Source organism: Cajanus cajan, chromosome 7 (genome assembly GCF_000230855.2).
Source record: "Cajanus cajan strain Asha chromosome 7, NIPB_CcT2T_4, whole genome shotgun sequence".
Lineage (NCBI taxonomy): Eukaryota > Viridiplantae > Streptophyta > Magnoliopsida > Fabales > Fabaceae > Cajanus > Cajanus cajan.
In genome coordinates, this window is record NC_138523.1 from 54,964,779 (window position 1) to 54,977,324 (window position 12,546).

The following is a 12,546-nucleotide window of genomic DNA, read 5'->3' on the forward strand; positions in this document are numbered from 1 at the left end:
CACCATCTACTGTTTCTTAGTCATACACTTAATATTATTAAGTTGACACGTGGGGTCATACATCAAACCTTTGGAGCCACTATGGTCTGGTCCAAGGCACACACTGCACACGTATATGTGACTGACCAATGAATTCGATTCTTAAAAACAGGAATCAGTAATATGTGGACAGGGTTCCCCGGCAATGGGACTAATGTTCATGCTTGCTTGGCTCATATACCCTTCTTGCTTGAACCATTGACATAGATAATCATTATTGTTCATCAGCCAAAAATGAAACACAGGACATTGTTTATTTACCCTAAATCATACCTACGTATTTACCATGCATGCATGCTTAATTAAATAAGGAACTTGACTGTCGAGATTGATTCAAAATCAGTGATCTACTCTTTTTTATTTTTCTCAGTAAACAATATAAATGTATGTTTTATATATATGTTATATTCCTGTCATATGATCAAAAGGATCATAGTAGTAGTACCCTTCATAACTGAATAAATTTAATTAATTTCTCTGCACAATTAGTATCCTGTTGATGCGAAATGCCAAACCTTAGTAGCCGTATAAATCCCAACTGGGGCTTGCCAAGTGGATATATATATATATATATATGATATTTTCTACTTGGAATATGTTTGGATAAATTTTTACAAAAATACTTTTTAAAAAAATTGAATAAAAAGAAAAATTAAAATGAGTTTTTTTTTTTATAAATTAAAACCAGCTTATATAAAATTAAAAAAATAAAATGTTTGAAGAAATTAATAGGATAGAACTTTTACAAATTAGTTTATATATAAATTAATTTATTAAAAAAATTCATTTCATTTTTTTCTTCAATTTTTTTTCTCCTAAAAGTGCTTCCAAATAAATTTTCCAAACAGAACCTTACCAATGCAATGGTCCAAAATCCAAATCATTCTACACCACCAAATCAGAAGAAATAAATAATACTGCTAACTATGCAGAAGAATATCTTGTTTGATATATATCAATTGTTTTATCTTTCTACCATATATGTTAATAAATAATGAAACGCATAGAAGATGAACTTTGCTTGCGTTTATATATTTATGCACTTCTTGTTATCAACCATATAATAAAATTACTTAAATAGTTTGTTGCAGGCAGTTGTATTTATTCCTTTATTTGTTTTTCTTCTGTTGTTAGTTACAGAATTTTCTATTTCTATTTCTTGCTTCACTTATATGGGATTTTGGATGCAAAATGATTTGGTATTGCTAGTTGAGATTCTTTGCATATACTTCTTTAGGACAGAGTGGCTATCAACACCCAAAAAGCTTTCAGATAAGAGGGAGTCAAGTTGAAATCTAGCTGTTTTAAGTCCAAATGATCAATGTTGATATAATAACAAAAGCTCACGATTACCACAATAAAGTCCTCGTAGGTAGAAAGACAGACACCCCATTAGCAATTAAGAAAAGGAAAATGTTCAAACCACAGTTTCATCATCAATACAAGATCCTGAACATTTGTTTATTGTGATTTATTTATTGGCTGTATATAAGATATGCCCCACATAATAGACACACACACAGAGAAATCAATAATTCCTTAAATATCTTTGGATATGTTCTGAATTCGATGAAGCTATTGGTTCCATAAATCTATTTGTCAGTGAAAAGATTATGACAGCCAAGTTTTTTTTAATGCTTTTGGTTAATGTCAGGGATCATGTTTGTGCCATACAAAATTATGTGAAAGCGTCAAACTTATGGATGATCAAAAATAAAATCTTACAATAAAGAAAGAAGATAAATTAAATTAAAAAATTTGATCTATATTTTAGTCCTGAACAAAAAACTTATGAATAGGTTTCTATCTTTTTTTTTTTTTCCGGAAGTTATGACAGTACTGAATTTAATCTCTATATTTCAAATTGTTTTTCATGTTAGCCTTTTCACAAAGAAATTTTACATTATATTTTGGTATTCATTTTAGTTTATGCACATGACGTTTTGTAAAACTAACACACTTTTACAACACTTGGGCAAATGGTAGGTTTACAATGTTTGCAAAATTGATTCAAGTTAGAATTGATTTTGTGTATGGATATTTTTACCTTGAAAGTAAGTTTGATACAAAATTTGTGTAATTTTTTCAACTAAACACAAACGCTACTTTATATCACTTCTCGTCAAATTGAGATTCGGAGGAAAATTGATTCTATCTAACAATAACCAAGCATGTATTTTCGGGAATGAATCATCTATAGTAATATTACTATTACATGAGGTCTTAATCATTCATTAAATTCTATCAATATATTATATTTTATTTAAAGTAGACGTTTTAAAAAATAAACAGTGAAATTGTAACACTTTACCCTCTTATGTTTTCATCGCACCGCAGAGTATCCCTTCCCATGTATTTTCACAAAAACCACCTTTTGTAGAAGGCAAAATAAATTTCACTACTTTACGCTGTAAAACCAAATACACACAAAAATGTAAAATAGTATGATGTATAGGAATTAAACCTAATATCGTTATATTTTTGGTAAATGTAACACTTTTGTCACGTGAAGACTAAAATGAAAAATAATATCTTATATATAAGAAACAAATAATATAATTTATTAATATTAAAACAAGTAATTAATTAATAATATCTTACATTTAAATTTATTATGAAAATATTCATAAAATTAAATGGTTAAGTGGTGATAATTTTCAATACTTCAATTTCACTCCAACTAAGGAAATGTTAGCAAGTAATGATTATATTTAATTACACTATTATTAATTTAAGAGATAACTTTGTGTGTGTATAATGGTGATAACAAAATTAGAATTTTAGATTTTCTGCCTACTATTTAACCTCTCTTCATTATTCTCTAGGCTGATTAAGAGATAATAATTATTTTTTTTACTTATGAATGTGACTCTTATACTATTTATAGACTTCATAATAAATTAAATATATAAAAATAAATTAACAATTTATTAATTTAAAAATGGGTCTATATATTTTATAATTAGGAAAAAAAGGCTCCAATTTATTTCTTATATAAAAACACCAAAGCTAATAGTATTAAATATGGAGACCAAAATTTGAATTTAACCAAAAAACGATAACTTCATTTTCAAAGTGTTGTTTGAGAGTTGATAGACATAAAATAGTTTTCTTACATTCATGCACCATTGCAGTTTGATAATTGGTGGTGGTTGCTGCCTTTGTAATTTTTGAGAGACAATAACACTGCTAATGATGATGGACAAGGATTAAATTAAAGCATCAATGATGATTGATTTGGACTTTTGTGGTTATGACCTATCTGAACGAAAGCTCTATCCATTTTCATGGCCTTCTATAGCGTGTCTAAAGATAATTTTCAGTTGTTAAGACTAAAAAGTAGGTTACCAAGTGCTAAATGATTGATATAGCGGAAATACAACTTAGGAGTGGTTGGAGGGAAAAGAGAAGAAAGAATCCATATTAGGAAGGTAAGTGCCATGTGGGTTGCCATGTGAACGCCATTAAATTTGTGAACAGGAGCTACCCCCCAACTAATACTTAAACATACATCCAAGCAAGGTGTGCATGTGAGAAATCATTGACTCATCAACCCAACAGCATATCTAGGGAAATTATGCAAAATAAAGGCAGAAAACTAATAGAATAATCTGTACATATATATGTTGGGAAATTTAAACTCTATTTAAGATCAAACAATCTTATGCCATGTGATTGCTAATAAATTAGTAACGGGGATTTTCAATTTCACTTTCTGTGCAAACTTTCTCAATGACTCACCTCTGTTGATCAAATTTACACCAAAAATAAAATTAAGATATCACTATTGAGACATAAATTGTCATTAGGGATTTTAAAATTTAAACCATGCAATATATATATATATATATATTTATTTATTTATTTTGCTTAATTACATTTGTTTCGTCTAAAGATTTTATGAATTTTGTCACTCAAATTTTAAAATTACATTTTGTCATTGAATTTTGAAGTTTTATATTTTGTCACTTCATTAATTAGTCATACATAACTTATTGATCGTTGATGTGATATGTCGTTGTTAATATAGATTATTGACATTACATGAATAATAACGTGATATAATATGTTATGTTAATCAATGTATCACATCAAATGGTGAACTTGTGTAAGATTGACATGAAGATTGTCTAAAAAATTATATAATCATGAGATAATTTTTTTGAATCATTTTAAAAATAAAGTGATCTCTTATATATTTCTTTTTTATATCTAAATATAAAATTGAGATGTAATTATAAATTTTTGTTATTTTTATTATTAGCTATTTTATTTATTATATTCATAAAAGAGTAAAATATGATTTTGATCTCTAATTTTTTTTCAAGTATGGTTTTAATCCTTCAAATAATTTGTTCTATTTTGATTCTTTTAATTTGGATATGCACCATTTTTTTACCAAGGTATTTATATAACACTTTATAATATACAGTAGTATAGAAGTAAATTAAATGAAAATATAATACATCCTTTTTAAATTCGATAACATTATGTTATTTATTTAATGTAATAAAACATGTCATTTTAAATTAAATTATGTATTTATTTTAAGTTAAAAATGTTTACATATAAGGACTTACATCAACAAATTATTAGTTTAATTGCTCAATTGCGTGAAGATGAATTGACTTTAGACGAATTTTACCTGTAAATGTAATGCTAAAGGTTTAAATTGTGAAGTTGTCATGAAACAAGATTTTACCTAATTAGCATCTCTTGTGCGAGAGCTAATAGCATAGCCGTAAGAGACTGGTTAAAGAAAAAAAAATGGAAGTACATTTGGTCCATACTGTAGAAACATATTGTCCCTTCAGAGTGTTGACGGGTTAGATTCTTCTTGTTTTCACTTTTGCATTTGCATGAAGGATTAGATTCACATTATTGTTGTAATATTATTATATAGGACAACAAACTTGACAGCACCGCAACCAAACAAGAAACAATAATAAAAAATTCTGCTTGGATTTTCGAAAGGAATAATGCAATGCTATATAGCTATTTGGTGGATAAATGCGGCACAAGCGTAGCCACACAAACTTAAAATGAAAACCACACATGCATGAAGGAGATGAGTGGATAATAAGAGTTTAAATAACAACACTATTATCAGCGCATTTCAATATAAATAAAAATCATTTTTCTAAAAAAATATGGTTCTTTTAATAAAAAACTCTATAAAAAAAAGTGTTTACAATCAGGTTCTATTACAACAAATCTTATTCATTGCCAATGTAGTTTACTGAGTTTAATATATCTACGGTTAATCAATCATAAAAGTTAATCAATTACTAAAATTGTCCTATTAATGAAATGTTGGAGTTTATCGTTGTGATTAAATTTTCCACTTATCAACAAAAAAAAGTCCTAAAAGTTAATCAATCATGAACCCAATTTTTATGCTCTTTTATTTTATTTTATTTTTTTACAGAACAGTTTTATATATTCTTAATCACAAATTATTGTAAATATAATTTATAAGATAATTATTATAAATTTAATAAATTTATTTTTTTCACATACATACATACATACATATATATATATATATATATATATATATATATATATATATATTAGTTTGTAATTAAATATCTCATAACTCATTATTTATATCATCAATCATAATTTATTTTATATAATAATTTTCTCAACCTTAATATAGAGTCATACTTGTTATGATTTCTAATTAATTAATCATATAAAATTTGTTGTAAAGAATTGAACTCTATTATTTATTATTTTTTTATACTATTGATAAATGAAAAACAATGCATCATTATTAAATTAGTAATTATAATTTTTCATTTGCAGGTGAAACGTTGTGAAATTTGTTAAAATAAGTAACATTAAAGACATTTGGTATAGTTAAAATAATTTACATTTTTTATGCTTAATTAAAATAAATGTATATAAGTAGTGTTAAGTCTCATTTTATAAATTGATTTTGTGAGATTGAGTTATAATCAAACTCATATTCTTAATTAGAATTACAATCAACTATTGGATCATCATTAAATTATTTGTAATTGCTTAATTATACAAATTTTATATTCAAAATACTTAGTATCTAACATAAAAAAATATTGGAAATCCCGCATTGATGAATGATAAAATTAAAGTGATATATAAAATAAAGTAATCTTATATGAGAAGTTAATTTAATAAATTGAATGTGACTCAAACCTAAATTTTATAAGAAACACCCATAAACTATTGATAATATAATTATTTTTATAATTTTTAGTACCAAAATTGAATTTAAATAGCAATAATCTTCAAAAGTAAGTATTAAACTCTAATCAATTTCTGTGTCAATTACTGTCACAATATTACAAACAGTATTAATCTCTAACATAAGGAGATGGAAATTCTAGTGACAAAATATAAAAGAAAAAACTCTCCCTTGATAAGCCTTGAATAGTCTGCCATGAAAGAAAATGGAGACGTATCCCCCGTTACCAAATCTATTTGCATAAAAGAAGAAATGTTGCATATCTTAATGTTCATGTCATAAATTTTCTGATGCCAATGCTAATCTGGTCTAGCTCGTGACTCCTAAACATTATTCCGACATACCATTTGTGTGGTCTTCGTAATTGCAATGCACCTAGCAGACAAGCTACCCCATGTTTGGGATAAATGTAACTTTACAGCCTTTCTGGCTTGTATGTGGACCTATAAGTAAAATGAACTTACAGTTTTTATCACTTACAAGTACAATGCTCAATTACTTCTTCGACCAAATGGTCCTGATTCCTGAACAAAGAAAACCAAACTCTCCTATCACAATGCTGCTATAAGCAAACAGACTTTATTCTTATGCATGCTCCTTCTATCATGTGCCTGTTTTCACCTTGAAACAGAACACATCTGGATACAGATTTTATTGTAACAACATGCCTAAGATTTGTCTTTTGCCAATTACCAATTAACCTAAAATCTCATGCTGTTAAGTAATGATTTTATATGTTAACACAACTCGAGGTGATTAAGTAAATTCCTCCTCTAACTCTAGGATTTTCATATCCAACATTGTGGGTAAAATTAGGCAATACACAATATTGTATGCTTTCACTATGATTAACCATAGTTATATTCTTTATCAAAGGCTTTGATATTATATTAATGACTAACAACTTAAACTATGACCATGTTTTTGTTTTTGGTACTGGGAAAAAAAGAAACTATGACCATCTTTGAATAATCTTTTCAATAAATATTTATAAAAATTAAATAAGAAAAATATCAATTATACTTCACCTATAAATTTAAATTGGTTTATATATAAAATAATTTATAAAAAAAAATCATTTATCTTAGCCAGAAACTCATTTTAAATTACCCATAAATTAATTTTAGTTTAAAAAAGAATCTCAATTCATGAACATATCTACTAAAGTTGGTCTAAATAGTTTATATAAAATTTTAATAAAAAATTTCAGTATCATCACTGTAAAAAAAAAAAAAAATTGTCACATTTATTTTATAATTTTCTAAACATGTATTATTCTCATTGTAAAAAAAAAAAAACATGTAGTCTGATGCCACCTTAAATTATGTTTCCTTCTATGTTATAATTTTTACTTGCAGCAAGTAATAGTCTTACCAAGTAAACACTATTTTGATCCAAAAATGAATGTGAGATTATCAGGCTTTGGTCACTAACAAATTAAAGTGGTCCTAAAATTGTTACCTAACTTATGCAATTATTGTTGCCAAGTTAGTCCGCTCAATAATGATTTTTCTCATGTCACGAACCTAACTAACTTTATTTTGTGTGGCTTAATAATGATCTGGGCCTTCAAAATCAGATCACTAGTCCCATGAGAAGAGAAGCGACCCCTCTTCCATTCACTATCAGTTTCGGTTCAATGTCAAGTTTATCAGATTAAAGCCTGAAAGCTACCTTCATATATTGGTTGAACTCAGCTAAGCAATCTATGTTACAAGAAATCTTCTAAGATTTAGAAATTAACATATGTGAAAATTCAAATGGGTCGTTGGGGAAGGGGTTCAAACTTTCAATAGAACATGCACGTTCCATGTTTCTTAATTTATGCATACCCCTCCCTCCTCCAATATATATAAACCTACTCTGACTTTGACTTGCTTTTCTTTTCAAGCAAAATTAATTCATGATTTTGAGCTCGAGTCATGACCAATGACAGACCAATTATGATCTTCCACGCGTCTGAATTAAGAAGTCCATATCTGTTTTCTTGTGAAATTGCGTCAAAATTATTAGCCAAAAAAAAGTAGTTGAAAGCAACATTGATCACAAACGAAGATTAAAATTGTGGGAAAATATAACAGTATAGATACTTCCTTTTCAATGATGCTAGGATATGGTCACTCTGGCGTCATGTTATTGGAGGTTAATAAAAGAGAGTTTAAAATAAAATAATAATATATTTTTTGGTAGATGGGGTGAAAAATTTTGCACCGTGAGAGGTAAGTCCTTGTAGATAGTTGAGGTGCAAAATTGTGCAGTGCAGTTGCTTATTAAAATACTTGCATGCTAGCTTTACGAGCTTATTGGCTAAGACAATAGTGTGTCATTAATTGGCTTGCACACTTTGTTGGGGAAAAGCAGATTGCATATTCGTTTTTGACTAGAATCACCCTATGAAGATAGTCGTTGTGAAAGAACAAAAGGGAAAGAAAAAACCAGAGAGTAGTATTATTGAAACTTTCAGCACCATGGAAAAATCTCGCAATGTGCAGTCAAGTCGTCAATTTGTTGTTTGTCACATTCTTCTGCAAAGTAATTTTAAAATGATTAATGATTGAAAAGAAAATATAGTTATGTAACTTACTTCTTTATGTATTTTTCTTTTCATCCTTATATTATATTGTATCACTTTTGGTGTGAGATTTTTTTCTGAAAAATAAACAATAAAGTGAGGTGTCAATCAGTTGACAAAAATGTATATGAGTCACACTAACCATGAATTTATGGTAATCTATGAGAGCAATGTTATCAAATTGAGATAAGGACATCTCAGAAACATGGCAAAAATTTCACACCGATACTAACATATACTCTGCCAATACGACAATAATGTAAATAAAAATAGATTAAGTAAATGTAATACATGTCTTCATATTGTGGTTTTACAAATAAATAAATAAATATATATATATATATATATATATATATATATATATATATATATATAGTATGTCCTAAATCTATACTCACGTAAATAACTACAATGTTCATCTTGAAACTTAATAGAGATATTGATACCCATAAACAAAACAATTACTATTAAGTTAAATAAGTAAAAATGTTATTAATTTGATGTACATCACTTGTATTAAAACACTGCCATTTAACTCATTATTAAAGTTAACTACTTGAATCGGCTAGTAATATAGAATTATACATGAAGTCTTAAATTTAAATCTCAACAAAATCATCGTAAAAAAATGATTATTAAAGTTTAAGATATCTATTGCAAAATGATTATTGTGAATGAAACTACTCAGACTACGGGACAAAAAACGAAAAAGTGACCAACGAGGACTAAAAGAATTAGTAAAAATGCAATAAGATATTACAATATACTCATACTGTTAACTGCTAATGGTACCCACCTACTTGCCCCACTTATTTTACACTTTGGGTAGTTTGATTAAGGGGGTTAGGATTAAAGTATTAAATGCTAGAATTTTGTAAGCAAAAAATGCTATATAAAAAAAATGGTGAAATATTAAATGGTAGAAAGGGCCAGAGCAAAGGTCCCTCCGACCAGCCTTGTCACATTTTCCACTGCCCATGTCCCTTAGAACATGGAGGAAATTATGGCATTTTCCCTTCTTAAACTTTCTCTCTCTCTCTCTCTCTCGTCTCATACAGCATAAAAGCCCTCATTCAACAACAAGCAATTCCTACTCCTAGTTCTTGAAGCAACAAAACCATCAACCACAACAAGTAAATAAACAAGACCACCTCAATCATTGTGGTCGAATCCAACCAAAGAAAAACCTTCTTGGTCACCACTCACCACCCTTTTTGCATGTTTTAAGGAGAAAGGAAAGATTATCATCCTTAAATAGCTGATCATAAATAGATGGAGATTGAGTCAGTGAAGTGCGAGTGTTGTGGGTTGAAGGAGGATTGCACGCAAGACTACATCAGCGAGGTGAAGTCAAAGTTTGAAGGGAAATGGTTATGTGGGTTGTGCTCAGAAGCAGTGAGAGATGAAGTGAGTCATGGAGGGAAAAAGGCATCATCAGCTATGGATGAAGCTGTGAAGGCTCACATGTCATTCTGCCGCAAGTTCAAATCCAACCCTGCAGTGAGAGTGGCAGAAGGCATGAGACAGATGCTGAGAAGAAGGTCTGGTGACTTGTCATCATCATCAGCATCTTCTTCATCAAAGAAGTACACAAGGTTAACCAGCACTTCTCAAGTTGGGGATTCTTCAAGTTTCCCTTTGTACTGATGCAGGGTTGAAACAGAGGACACTCTGCTTTGCTTCGAATAAAAGTTTTTAGGTTTTGCCTTTAGGCCTAAGTTTTTTCTTCTTGTCGTCACGTACAGGAAGTATTGTTTCAGATTTTAAGCCTCTTTTTTTTCTTTTCTCCAACTGATATCTAGTTTCGTACCCCTAATCCTCTTTCTTTGTCATCTCTTTGTTTACTTTCTTGGAAAAATAGAGACATGGTTTTCAAGAAGATGATCTCAATCAACTTTATCTCCTCCAAAATTTTGACACATTTATGCTTAAAATGGACAAAACAAAAAACCTTCTGAATTCTTCCGAGAAGAATGAGTAGTTCCTTTCCTTTCATATATTGAAATGGTGTTTTAGGTACCAACAAACTTCTTTGTTTAACACTTAGAATTAATCATTTATACACTAGTATAAAATTTTTTACATTCACAACCAATTATATCTTTTAATTGTATCGTGTTATTATAAACATATTTACTTTTAACAGTAACATGATACAATTAAAAAACATAATTGGTTACCGGTATAAAAAAACGTATATGTAATTAATTCTAATAATTATCCCTATTTTTAGGATCAAGTGTTTATGATAAAGTGGAAGGTTGAAATTTTGTTAAAAGTATTTTGATTTACAAATCATAAGACTTATAACACAAATATAAATTTGATTTACAAAAAATTATAAAATATGATAAATAAGATAAATAAGAATACGGTAAAAATTCTTTTTTTTTACTAAATAAATTATTTAACATTTTTTTGTCTCAAGTATAAAAAAAACATTATTATTATTGTTAGTCTAACAATATTCAATTTTTATCGTAGTTATTCTCAACCATCACAGTCACTTTTTATTACTATTATTATTATTTTTATTTTTATTATTATCATTTTGTCGTATTTATTACTATTATTATTATATTATTTTTTATTAAGATAATAATAATTTATTATATTTATTTTTATCAAAATAATAAATTTATTATGATAACTAATATTAAAATAAATATTTATAAATTAATATGATTTTATTTGTGTTGTTGATTGTTCACTATATAATATACAAAGTAAAAAAATTATTTAGTAATTTAAGTGTTTATCTTGTGTTGTGCTTCTTTTTATCGTAACTTAATATGTATCACATTCTGAGCCTCTAACTTTTGAAATTAGTTTTTACATTCCGGTACGTTGTTTTGTGTGAACTCTGCTCATCTTTTGACTAAATTAAAATTTAGCTGGATGGAGCTTTTAAGGATTAAATTTGATAAATTTCTTAAGATAGTTGAAATTCAGGACATTTCGAGAAATCAAAAGTTACAATATTTGTATAAGTAATGACTTTAAATTTTAAACTAATCTCCATATTTTCACATTTTTATTAGAAAGGGTATTTTAATATATACATATACATATATATATATATATATATATATATATATATATATATATATATATATATATATATATATATATATATATATATATATATATATATAACACTAAGAAAAAAGATTAGAGATATTATATTTGTACAGTTTTTATGCAGTTTTTTTTTGTTATCACACCCTAAATCATAAATTGTAATTATAATTTTCAATTCTGACGGCATACTCTCTAAATGTATATAGAAAATATGTATTGGCTGACTAAGGAGTGAAATTTTAATAACTTTTGATAGGTGGACTATTATAAGGAATGAAATTTTAATATCTTTTGATAGGCAGGCTATTAAGAAGTGAATTTTAATATCTTTAATTCATGTATTTATTGATTGGCTGACTATTAAGCAGTAGATTTTTAATGTACATTTTATAATTTTTTTATTATTAAACATTGGAAAAAAATTTGATGAAATTTAATGATTTTATTATACATTGAATGACTATACATTGATTTTTTGGTTCGTACCTGGAGTATTCACCGCCGATAGCAGTAACTAATCTCCTCGCTACGTTGGAGGCATCTCAAAGGGTGGGATAGCTGGCCCCAAGATTTAACGCGGCTGCATACACAAGACATTAATAGAGTGAAACAAAAATTACAT

General features: G+C 27.6%; 1 protein-coding gene across 1 annotated transcript; it reads left to right on the forward strand.

Moving 5' to 3' along the window:
• The first annotated feature begins 9,757 nt into the window (after positions 1-9,757).
• Positions 9,758-10,722, forward strand: LOC109793478 (uncharacterized). The gene has a single exon (XM_020352951.3). The coding sequence runs from the start codon at positions 10,116-10,118 to the stop codon at positions 10,488-10,490; it is 375 nt and encodes a 124-aa protein (XP_020208540.1). The 5' UTR covers positions 9,758-10,115; the 3' UTR covers positions 10,491-10,722.
• The last annotated feature ends 1,824 nt before the right edge of the window (positions 10,723-12,546 follow it).